Source organism: Atta cephalotes, assembly GCF_000143395.1.
Source record: "Atta cephalotes unplaced genomic scaffold scaffold00003, whole genome shotgun sequence".
NCBI lineage: Eukaryota > Metazoa > Arthropoda > Insecta > Hymenoptera > Formicidae > Atta > Atta cephalotes.
In genome coordinates, this window is record NW_012130067.1 from 8,580,133 (window position 1) to 8,593,880 (window position 13,748).

General features: G+C 35.3%; 1 protein-coding gene across 1 annotated transcript in view; it reads left to right on the forward strand.

Moving 5' to 3' along the window:
• LOC105625643 (histone acetyltransferase KAT7) overlaps window positions 1-13,748 on the forward strand; it is a 48,776-nt gene that overhangs the window by 23,344 nt on the left and 11,684 nt on the right. The window contains exon 10 of the mRNA XM_012206964.1: window positions 12,277-12,370. Within this exon, the coding sequence (XP_012062354.1) occupies window positions 12,277-12,370 (94 nt within the window). The remainder of the gene's footprint in view (window positions 1-12,276; window positions 12,371-13,748) is intronic.

A 13,748-nucleotide genomic window follows, 5' to 3' on the forward strand; every position in this document is an offset into this window, starting at 1 on the left:
TATAACGAAAGAAAGAAGGAAGAAGAAGAAAGAAGTAAAGTAAGTTACTTACTTACTTACTTACTCTCTAGCTGTTATTTTNTTATTTTGTTTNGTTNTATTATATATATATATATATATATATATATATATATATATATTATTTATTTTTTTTTTTTCGCATATCTCTCACAACACATTGAACATAGTTCGATTTAACAGCGAGAGGAAAAGAGGATGAAACGGCAATAACTAATAGAAACTTCTGTTTCTATAGACTGGATAAAGAAGTACGATCAGATAATAATGGTCCAGCTTGGATTTGGAAGGATGAGAAATGCGACGAATAGACCGAAGCCATAGTGAACCGTCTCTTTTTCGAAATCCAATGGTCACTGTCTGTAAGAAATGTATCCATTGTCTGCACACATTGAGCATGAAAATTTTCAGGGTGTATTCTTCAAACCGTTAAGTTTTGTGAAAAAAATTTTCTTTTGACGGACAAAATTGACCATATATTATATACCATATATTCCTTGTAAACTTCGTGATAATTTCTCATCTTTGCTAGCCAAATTTGCAGAGTAATTTCTTCGCAGTGATGAGAGCGTCAGAGCTACTTGTAATTCATTTATGCTTCTGAAAACAATGTCATTGTAAATTTAATCGAGTTTTAATAAGCTTGAAAAGTCACGTGCCGAATAGTTTTGCTCTACAGAGTGTCCTCTTTCGATTAGTGACATGCGGAATGTGATGTAGCAGCGATCCAGTTCGTCATTATTCGCAGAAAGAGAAACTCTTGATATCTCTCGATGATGCCGATGATAACTCATCGGCTTAAACGTGCAGTTACATGGGAAACGCCCGCGATAAGACTTTACGTACACCCTGTGTGTTAACAGGAACGCTTTGTTCGGCATAAAGAAAGTGGAGGAGGAAACTCGGTGCATCTAAATATAGAAGTGACTGTCGCGAGGAGGTTGCACGACCATTAAGCCACGATCACACCGCCTCCCTTCGTGCATGATCAAGCGATTCGTGATAATTCACACATACATATACTATCTAATTCTTGCGCATTATTTAATTCTTGGACTTGCATTTTCCGCAATTGACACTTTAACAAATATTCCATAAGGAAAGTCGAAAGCTTATACATATTTTAGTCTTTACTATCGACTAATGCTAATTCTTAAATATGTAGATTCTGTCATCTCTGCGTAAACATTTCCTGACAAAAAAAAACATTTGACGATTAACATGCGAAAAATAACGAAAATTAAATTGGAAAAACTGATTAACAACATTCTATTCTCGAGAAAATAATTACGAAAATAAATCTACACGGATAGATTTTGCTGGAGTACCTAAAAATGTAAGTAACAGATCTGAAAATAATAATGATTATTATTATTTATTGTATATTGAGAAATTACAGAGTATACACAAATGGTGAGGCACCAGCAGAACTGCTGCTACTAACCCTCCCAGAAAAAAAACGAAACGAATTACAAGTTACAAATTACAGAGGAATGAAAACAATTCCTGAAATTATATCTTGCTTAATAAATAACTCGATAGTGTCAAGAAAGTAGAAGACAAAAATAAATGCTAAGTATAAATGCAAGAAAACATAAGAACATAAGAAGACATTAAGAAAGTAAATGCAGAATTATTACAAAGCAAACAGAGACAATTAAAAGAAACAGAATTTATGTAAAACATATGGAGACGTTTAAAGTACAATAAAATAATAATGATGAATTATATGCGATTAAGATTAAAGAGTTGATACGAACTTCGCAGTGATAGAATGAAACGAAAGAAATGAAGAAAAAGAACGAATGGAAGAGAATAATATATTGTAAAATTTTGTGACAGTAGTATAGAAATTTTGTTGGCTTATCAAAATAATAATATAGAAAACTCAAGTATGATGAACATTATTTTTGGATCTATATCTAGTTAAATTTTTAGATATAGCAAAATCGTTTTTTCCATGCAGATAATTGCACTGAGAGAAATGTTTTAATATAACCATTTATTTTGTTGATATGTGACTAGTAAATATTTTTTTATTTTTTCATTAAAACGCAACTTTTAAGTGAAAAAGTATTTGTTAGTCATATATCGACAAAATAAATGGTTATACCAAACATTTCTCTCAGTGCGCAAAAATACATTCGTACTCATGTTAGAATTTTTATTATATTAATATATATTTTTTTATTAATATCAATAAAATTGTGAGAGAAGAAAATAAAAAAGAAAAATTAGATTTATCATGGATGTAAAGTAAATTTTCTTATTAAATTTCTTCTAGATCAAGATAAATAAAAAGTATTCAACTGCAACACATACAGTCGCTATATTGTTATAAAAAAATTTTATTAATCCAATATGTTCGCAATTGCAGCGGCAAAAATTTGACCGTATCGATGACAGGCTACAAACCTTCAGGAGAATATTCAATGAATTTTTTATCTGTCGTTCCGCTCGGTCGAGTACGTTTAATTTCATTAGCAATCGGCTGCTACGAAGTTCTACTTTTGGCCATGTATCGACCTTTCAAGAATAGGAGAAAAAAAATACGGAACCGTCTTACATCAATTGAAAAATTGCGTGCTTATTATAGAAGATTATAAATAACGAATTTTAGAGATTAGACTCCATTAGGATTTGATTGGAGACAAAAAATCAGAATGATGCTCCACACATACAAACACACTCACACACAGAGTTAATTTTCATTTACGCACGCGAATTCATCTCATAAATATCCAGTTATCGAAATAGAAATTTATGCTGTCTGTGCTCTGTTGAGCAGATTTCGCCACCGGTTTCCTAAGTCCAATGACGGAACGACGGCACAATTGGCACCATAAATAAGTGGCACCGCAAAAATTCTGATCGTGCGAGTCGCGTCGCGCGACCAACTTACACGCTCCATAAACATCTCCCGCAACAATACGATAGCGCGCTATTGTGCGTGAGATATAAAGTGAGGAAGGGAAATGTAAGAAACGCGTTATTTATATTCTTCGGAGATAAGCATCCTAGAAGCGGATCGAAGATAAAGAAAGGAGATGAGATGCGGAGCATCATAGAAAAACTGCGTTATGTGACTTGATGTAAAAATATTTGCTGGACGTATAACTAACATAGATAATAATTTTTTTTTATCGTACAGTGAAAAATATTATTGATCGTTATTTTATTGATATTATAAAAATTAATAAAAATTGTTTTGTGTATTTTTTCAAATTCTTTAGTGCCACAAAAGCAACTTGATCAACTTTTCACTTACATTTTAATTTTGTAGAATTTATCAATTTGATTTGTAAAAAACTTGTACAGTAAAAAATATTTTGTACTTACGTTAAAATTGATCTTTATTAAAAATTTTATGTTGTTTTTAACATATCAAGTTAATTCAATATAACGTGCTTGTATTGTTTGAACATTCTGTATTAAATTAATATTTAACATTTCTTAGTCTTAAAGCAATACAATTTATGAGTAAAAAAATATATTTTAAAGTGTAAACTCTGAGCTAAATGAAAAATGTTAATTTAATGTTTATAATATATTAAACTGACACGTATTTATTTATATCCGAATGTACGTCTAAAAATACATTTTTAATTTTTCCACTTTTACTCATAAATTGTGTTATTTAGACATTAAGAGACTTTGAATAACAACTTAACTAATAAAATATTTGAATAACAGTATATTATGTTAAATTAATATTTAAATACATGAAAAATTCAATACAAAATTTTAACAAAGACTTGAATGGATCGACTTTAACACAAATAGAAAATATTATTTATCATAAATATATGATGATTATGAACTAGACATTAGACTTTATACTGCTTCTTCGCTCAGATACACAGAGTTAGAATTCTGATTAATTTTTCGTTGGTGGACGTCGGAAGGCCTCTCAAAGAGGGGGGTTGTAAATTAATTATTAGAGAGAGAAGAGAGAGAGAGAGAGAGAGAGAGAGAGAGAGAGAGACATGGTTACAGCGAACTCCGCCCGCGGTTGGAAGAATTATTTGATTTGCCTTATCCGCACGAGTGCGCGCTTTCTCGTGATCATTCTCCTCTCTTCTTCTCTCGCAGACGTTCGTTCACCTACGCATCGTATGGCCGTCGTCATCGTCGATGTGTTTATGAGCGACAATGTGAGAGACAAAGGAGATATGTATGTATATATACGATAAATGCGCCTTGCTTGCTGCTGATTCACGTTCCAATAGTTCGTCTCTCTCTCTCTCTCTCTCTCTCTCTCGGTCAGTTTTTCTTTTTTCCTCCTTGTCGTTACACGTGCCCGTTTATTCGCCCGTGCACGCTTTACGACACGCAGGAAAGGATACTGACCGATTGCAAGCCTTTTTCGACCGACGCCACATTGTCGTCGTCATCGTCATCGAACGTCTTTTCTTTCTGCATTCCTCGAGCGTTCAGGCAATGAATTCATCCGAGATGAGTCACGTCAGCCGAGAGGATCATTTGCAAGCGTTTTGAACGCGGACCAATCCGATGTCTTTTTTAGTGTAAATCATGCATAGTTATATGTAGATATGATACATGTAGACAGAAAAGGGAAATGATTCGTTCAAATTTATAGAGCTCTGAGCAATGTCGGTGTAACTAATTGCGAGAAACATGTTCTCATTGTATCAACAAGAAATATAAACGAAATGTATTCTGATTATGATAACTGAATTTCTTTCGATAGAACGTTTGTTTGATAGATTTAATTGTAGGATAAGTATTTGATTCGTACCTTTATGGTTGAATACAGAATTCCAATTAAATCACTTTTTTCTAGTTAGACTCGAGCACGATTAACACGATGCCTTCGCTAGAAAAAATTTGATTTTGATTAAATCAACAAAAACGTCCATCAAAAATGATACTCGAATGAAACTGAACAAAATTCTTGTTGGAGCTTTTTGTTGGTTTAATCAGAATATTTTTTCGAGTCTCTCCAGCGATTAGTATGCTGCGGAAAATAGCAACGATAAAACAGATCACGTAACAGGGACAGACATCACATAACAGAATTATAAGAGACAAATTAAATTTGAGTCTCGAGCATCCGTTCTGAGATTGGGAATTCATAGAAATCAATCGGGCACGAGAATCTTCAATGACGATAACGAGCCGTCCGTCTACGCGCTTTATTGATTGAAAAAGAACACTCGCCATTAATTTAACGCCCACTAGCTATCTCACTCCGAGAACTGTGAATTGTGTGCGGGTGCATATAACCTAGTTGAAATACCACCGACATGCGTCGCGCGTTCCCGAGGCACAACGGCTCTCTCATCGTTCTCGCACTACGCGCGATTATTTCCATACAATCTCGTAATTTAAAAATCATTCGCCAATCGATGCGAAAATATGTACAATTGCGTGAGAGCAACACTAGAATCCGAATAGAAAACAAGCCAGAATAGTTGGCTCAATTGGTCAAAAATTTCGGGTAGCCTGCAGTATAAGGTCCTAAAACAGTTTAGGCTTGTTTCGACGATGACTAAGTCGCAAATTGATCAGTTTCTGGTCATCTCGCAATTACTGGTCAATTTTTCGTCGTTAAAAAGATTTTTAAAGAAATTTTTGAGGAAAGGAGACATAATATTTATTTATCTGTAAATTACTTAATTGGCACTTATTCTTAGTTGATATAAATTACTTGTTTCGAATGAATTTCGAATGAAATTAGATAGCAAATTGATCAATTTCTGCAATAGTTATCTGGTCTTTAACCAGATTTTTCTAGAGATTTTTAGGGAAAATAACGTAAGCATGCGAAGACTGAATGTATTAAATCGACTTATCAATTTATTATTATTTTTATTATATACATATATTATACATTTTATTATATACATTTTATGTTTTATATATATTTATCTTTTTAAGCCATTTCTGTTGAAGTCCATTGATAATTTTTCTTCTTTTAATAATTGAAATTTCTGAAATTCCGTGATGATTTCTCGCACGTATTATTCGAAACCAGATTTCTGTTATCTATTATCCTGCATTTTTTCATTATGTCTCTTTCCAATTCATTTTTATTTCTATTTCGTCATTATTTCGTATCGTTTTTTTTATACTTTTAGACTATGATTTCGTGTTAAATTAATTGTTTCATTCCATACGAACTCATGTTTTCTTCATTCCGGATTTTCATATTATGCCTCACCTTTTTCTGTTACTCCATTTCGAAATTGAATCGTCATGCAGTGACGGTTTGTGCGGTTCGATCACGTAGCACGAGTTAGCGCGTCGTGGATCTTTGATGAAACTATTTGGATCTTGTTAGGAGACTGGCTAACCTAATCGAAAGATCCAGAAAGGCGCGTATACGTGCTCGCGCACTTATGCTTGTACGCGTGAGTGCGCGAGTATGTATACTGTATGATTATTTCCACGACGCAGATGGTGTGGTTGGTCGTTGAGAGACGTATGTATGTACATATATTGTTACGATCATTGATCTGTTTTATTCCTCTTTCGCACATAAAGCAGCGACGGGCCGTGGCTGCAGCTCGCGATCGTTAGTCTATGCGCTATCTTGCCGTGCTCCAGAGATGAAGGAAGAGGGAAAGAGGGGAGGAAGGAAGAGAGAGAGAGAGAGAGAGAGAGAGAGAGAGAGAGAGAGAGAAATGCCAGTATCGATTCCGGCGAACTATATATCCGCGAAAGAAGCTGTACTTTGCCTCCTCGACCAAGAGGACTGCATTTTCTTCCTCCATCAGGCCTACGAGGACCGTACCGTGATTATTGATGCACGAGTCAGAATTCTGCGCGGGTATAGTCCTTGACACGTGCATATTGCAACGAAATGGAATAAGTGTTCGCATCGTAAGCGGTAAATTGCAGGGGCCGTAAGTCCTGCAACATTATAGTGCAACAACGAGAGATCGATCTAAACCAAAGATCTGTTCTAAATTATAGTTGAATTAGTGTACACTTAAAATAAAATAAATATGTATACAATCAATCGAAAATATTTGTCCATTATGTTCTTTCTTAATTAAATGGAGAATAGAATTGTGAATTTCAATCTTCTATTTCAATTTTTTAGATGTTAAACTTAATATAATAATATTTGATGGCTCAAAATTTTCTATTTTAAATGTGTAAAGAAAATATAGTAGAACGGAATTTTAGCGCATAAAAAGATACGTATAAAAAAATGTAGGCAAGTATTTTTGAGTGGTACAATATTGAAATTTGGCGAAAGCAAGAAAGAAATTTTTAGCGCAATCCAGTACAACGATGAAGAAGAAAGCCTTTTGATGTGATTTATCGGAAGTAAAGAAATATAACGTAGAGTAATTATGAAAATCAAATTAGAGTACAAACATGAAATAGTGATGTAATATTGTAGTTTGGGTCTTTTAGCACCGGAAAATATATGACTTCCACGTTAATCCGAATTCCGTCGTTTGTCATCGTCGATCGATTTGGAACAAGCTGACAAAGTGCTCCGTCGTCTTTACGCGACACCATGCAGGGGCAACCGGCGAGGAAACGAGATCGACGGGAGGGAAAAGAAAGAGATAGAACAGGAGGAGGAAAAGTACGTGGCCTCCTCCGTGGTGCCGGTGGGGACGTCGAGACGGCCCTGAGCAACGTGGAGACTACCGGACCCAAGGACGTCGCGGGCCCCAGATTCCCTCTCTGCCTCTCTCGTCTCTCGTTTCTTCTTCTTCTGTTCTCTTTCTTCTTTGTGATCTCCCTGCGCTTTTCGCGGGACTAAGCGGGACGAAGCGTTTCTTAATCCGTTACAATAGAACCCAATGGATCTTATTTAGCCTCATTATACTGAAAAAAAGTCTTGTTGTATTCATTGAAATTAGTAAATTTAATCAGAAAGATACAAATTAGATACTTATATAGTTGAATTCTATCAAACGTTCTAGTCGAGATAATTAGAAATTCAATTACGATAACCAGAATTCTGATCAGATTCATATGATCAGATTTTTGTTTATATTATTTCTTGTTGAAATTCAATCACGATAATTAGAACGGGTCTAACTGGCGTTACGATTAAAATTTTTAATTCAATTGTAACAAGAATGGTGAAAAACAGTGTTATGCGCGCTTTACAGGAATTTCTAAACTTTGACGTTGCGCGTTGCAATGAAAGAATCTTTGATGTGTTTGAAATCGATGGATCTTTTAATATTTTTACATTCCTCGTAAGAACGAATGAATAAACTCGACGAGGACGACTCGGGCTTGGGCTCGTTCGGTGACTCATTTCCATTCCCGTTGATTTGTCTCACTTAACTCGGACGACCGGCCGTCGAGACAAGTAGTCGCCCTCCTACACTAAATCACTATACTTTCTCTACCGTTTGCGTTCTTTAAATCCGGTACTGTCCATTCTCATGTTTTCCAGGTATTATAAATTGCCGATATTGGACATTGCATTGTTGATATATTTCGAGCATTGTATCATAGCGATATTCCTGTTTCAAAATATACTTTCTGAAAAAAGCTATCCCTATTTTTTTTCTTTAGTTCTCAGCGGTTTGTCTCCCCCCTTATCCTTCTGACGCAGACGGACCCCTCGAGACGGTTGCTCTCTCAGGGCCCAAAGTTCCCCTTCCTCTTTCCTCTTTTCATGTGGAACGCGTATCTCTCTCTCTCTCTCTCTCTCTCTCTCTCTCTCTCTCGGCAAGTCTATCCCTATTTTGTTCCTCTCTTCTTCGTCTTCTACTTCGCCGAGTTAACATGCCGATACGCACACGTGGGCCGGCGTGTGCACGCACACATTGATCGCAGGTCGTGTCCTTCGGACCGTTGCTGCCTCGGCAGTTAGCAACAGTACGACCGCCGCTCGGCCGGAAATACCGGGTGTCCGAATACCATCGAAATCATTCGTTCTCGCGTGTCGAGGCATTTAAGGATCTGCGGGATAACGAACGAGCGGATCAGCCTCATGCCGGAAAAAGAGTCGTGTCGCGTTGCTGCGTCACTGCGCGCGAAGCATTAAAAAGTAGAGTCTTAATCGTCGATCCGTTAACTTTTTCTTTCACGAAGGAAGAGCGGTCACTCTTATGCGATTTTGCACGAATCTTTGCACAAGAGAAAGCAAGAAGGCCGCACCAGGTGTGCGATGACTCTTAATTTTGCGGAAAGCACACGTTGAGCAGTTGAGCCTATCCGAATTCATTCCCGAGAAATAACTGCGATTCTGTAATATCTTCTTTTATCCTGCACTCAACGAAGTGTGTGTATATATATATATATATATATATATATATTCTCTACATACTCCGTGGAAAATGATAGTTATCGCCTCCGAGATATAACTTGTAGTCTTGGCTGAGAGATTAAATTCTTCTTTCACGATGAGAGAGAGAGAGAGAGAGAGAGAGATGGAAGGAAATTTTCTTTCATGTCTGTTAGATGTTATTCTATTGCATCTCTCAGCATTTATTATTAAAATACACCGGATATATATTAACGATTTCTATCGATGTTAATAAATTGTTTACATTCATTGCAAAATTGAATACGTTGATTAAACACACGAGACTCTTGCGTAGACATATCCTTAGAGAAATTGCATTTTATCACGTCTGTTGGATTATATAATCGAATTCTGTTCTCTGACAACCATTCTCTGCTCTTCTTGCGACAATTTTTCATACGTTTGTGACAGGACATATCCTTCATGTATTTTCTTTAACGATGCTAAATTAATAAATGAATGAAGCTGAACCATTTACTGATATCCTTTTAAAGGTTCTTAGCACCACAGGACAAGGACTAGAAAATTCTTTTCAGCACAAATGATTTGAAATCGGAAGTAACGATGTCAACAAGCATGGCAAACGCAAAAAAAGTTTCTCGATCGATATTTCAAGAGGAATACAAAAATCGGTTATTAGAAAACGCGAGACACCTTGTACATCAGATATTCATTTTGCAAATGCGATAAATAAGATTTCGAGATGAGTTTAAGGTTTCACTGGAGCGACACCAATTACCACGCAATTACAAATTACAATACAACCAAAATTGAACTGGTTTTGCGGATTGCAAAAATTTTTTTTTACAGAATTAAAATATGCACAAGTAAAAAGTCCGAATGTGTTAATTTCACAAGAAAATCGCATAAAAATGAAAGAATTTACTTGCTTTGGTTCGTGTAACTGTAACCTGAAATTAAAGTTTGCTTATGATATAAAAGTTTTATAATTCATATCAGTAGCACAAGTATTCAGCAAACCTCGGATTACTTAAATGAATAATATTGAGTTTGAGAACTAAGATTGAAAGCTTAGAAAAAAATAAAAATTTTAAGTTAAACGTAATTTACGTGTGTATATGCTTAGCAAATATTTAGAATGCTTGCTTGATCTTGCTAGATCGTGCTGCAATATGCACAGAAATAAAAATTATTCTCAAGTTAAAACGATTATATTCTATTCAACGCAATCATTGTTGCTTTAAGAATTTGATAATCTTGAATTTAAGAATATTATATTCTTATATTAATGTTATAATAATTTGTTATATTAATGTTATAAGTTATCTAAAAAGCTCTACGATTATTTTATTAACAGTATTTTCTTTCGACATTTAACATGTCATATCAAGAAGATGAAACTGTTATTTTTACTCTAACTTTATGTGGTGTTAAATATACATTAAACTTCTTTTAAGATTATGAATGTTTTCAGACATTGATGAAGTTACTTGAAATATATTACAGTGTCAGAACAAAATATCATTTATAACTTAATATCATTTATAATCAATAATCAATATCAGTTCATTTCTTTTACATTCACGGAATTTCTGTTCCAATTCAATTGTTCAAGGCACGGCCAGGACGACACTTTAAATGTCTGGATAGAGATTCGATGAAATGCTTGCTCGAAAACTGTCTTTGTGTATGGAGAATCGGAATAATCGAGTGGATCACTTTCATACGAGATCACGTAGCCGTTTTCTTATTGCTACTAATCGCGGTATAATACAGTAAGATTCATGAACATGAATCGTTTTCGAAATAAGACTAAGGAATTATTATGAAATTTTTTAAATCAAACAATTCAATAATATAAACAGCTTTTTCTAAGAGGAAGATATTGTCAAATAAAAATAATTTAAAATCAATTAAAAACATAATTCTCGATTTGAAGTAATTTTCTATCCGATATTATTTTATTATTCTTTGAAATCAAGAAAATTATTATTGAATATATTTTTCTTGATATAATTAAATCAAATTTTTTTATATAAGCTAATTATGTCGATTTAACGCTATATAATCTTATTTCGAGTTTTATATATTGAAAATGAAGATATTCTTAAAATGAGAATAGTTTTTCTGTATGTTAGAAACAGTTGCACGCATTTGAATGAGACAGAATGATAATATAAGAAACTAAATTTGGAATGAAAAAGTCTGTATTATCGATATCGATCAAGTTAGGCCATCGTTACAGTATCTCCTTGCCTGTTTTAGCGGAATTTCAAGAAGTCCGATTTATCACTGTTTCCATAATGAACGATCTAAAATAGATATACCAGGCATTTTGGAAAGAGATTTTGTCTAATAAAAAGTACTGATGTTGCATACGATTACGTCGCGTGAAAAATACAAGACCTTGTGTTTTATTCAGTAGCCGAGTATGTGCTCTGTTTTTGAAGGTAACTCTTTTGATGGAATTGCGGCGGAATTCTTTCTCTTTCAGAGGCGCATGACTCTTCCACGATGAGGTCCTCGCGAGTTCCGCGAATCCATTATAGGATGACACTGAAAAATTGATGCTGGTATTCTTGGGAGAAACTTCCGGAAGGGCTCTCGATGATCTTTAATTAATTTTTCGAGTTATATCGTGACGGACAAAAAAAATTCCTCCGGAAAGATCATGTCGTACAAGTAGTCATAATAGATTTTATTCTAAATATACTGTTACGAATATTTATCTTCCTTTCTTGTTGCGATATATTTTCGTTTTACACTTTTGTAGAGAACGCGTTTAACGTGTTCATGAGCGGAATATCGATCATGCCTTTAATATTGAATGCATTTATAACTTTACTTCTCCTAATGTAGCACGAAGTAAAATCATACGTTGATAAAAATTCAGATAATCTGTAGTAATAATAACTATATTCCACGTAGTAATATAAATCATTAATTTGTAAAAATCTTGGAGATGATAAACCAGCGGCGATGTACTTTTAACAACACTCTCCCATGCATTCTCTAATCGAGACTTTAACGTCTATGTGTTCCAGGAGAAGAATTCTTTCTTGAATTACAACGTGTCCTGTATTTTAACGCTACCGCCTTACCAGAGACAAGGCTATGGCCGGCTGCTCATTGACTTTAGTAAGTATATCAGGAGATACAATAGTGTCTCGCTCAAATCAATTGATACATCAATATAAACTGATATTGTAATTAATGCAATACATTGTAAGGCTGATCTATTCTAGTATTGTTTTTACTTATTGCGTGGAATTTAAGATATTAACGGGAAATAATTGGGACAGACGAAAAATTCATAGAACCTACTAAGATTTGAACTCGGACCTTTCATTTTTAATTTTAGCACTTAGCATGCTACATCACGAGTAATCCATTATTCTTATAATTATCCCGGTTATTTGTATATACTGTGTATATCCTATCTTCTCTTTATTTCCTTATAACTTAGCCATTTCTGACATTACATTCACTTTCGAATATGTTAACAATTATTTTAAGTATTGTCCTACATGATGCAATCTTTCTAACGATTCATTTAATTGGAGATAAAAGCCGGTTGTATCACAAAATATGTTATACGCACATCTTGCAACGACGACGAAGAATTGTGTTTCGAATTTTTGCTATGAATCAGAATAATTATTTGATTGAAATCATCGCTGTTATTGATAAATTACGTATTCTAGCGAGCTGGTGTAGACTATGTTTATAAATTCGCTGTGAATTTAAAGCGTCTCTTATCTTTTTTCATCTTTTCATCTTTTAAGACTTCCATTAAAATTTTCACAAATCGCTCGAGCTATTTCAACAACAAACGAATTCCATAATCAAAATTGACGAATATTAAGTATCATCTATTTTGATTGTGCAATTCTTTTTATCGATCAACGAATGGTCCGTGAAAATGTACTTTCATCATAAATTGCGATCGATATTATCACTGAGCGCGCGAACACGCTTGATGCTTAAATGCGTCGCGGAATGCGCGATCGCATCGCTTTCTTTCCCTGTCGTTCGCTTTACGTGCCAATTCCATGACGAACTCGACTGCACGGCGATTCCTCGTCGATGATCGTCGTCGCCGTGTCGCTGTCGACACGCACGCATGCACGCATGCATGCATGCATGCGTGCATGCACGCACACGCATGTGCGCGGCGCGAGGCGCATAGCTTTGATAATTAAACGCGGGGCTTTTTGCCGTGACGTCATTTTCATTGATGCCGAGCGAGTGTCGGTGGCGTCGGGAGCGGGCATCGCGGCGCTACTACACCGATAGTAGTATGAGGGGAAAGAGGGGTGTGTCGAGAGTTGGTTGGTTGGTCGAGGGTCGACGTACTGTGCTGCCGTGGTGTGTCGGTTGGTCGACGGGGGTGAGATGAGAGGAAGGAAGGGCTGATTTCACAACCCCGCCGGCTTTTCCGCGAGCGAGACAGCATCCTCTCTCTCTCTCTCTNCTCTCTCTCNCTCTCGTCTNTCTCTCTCGTACTCTCTCTCTC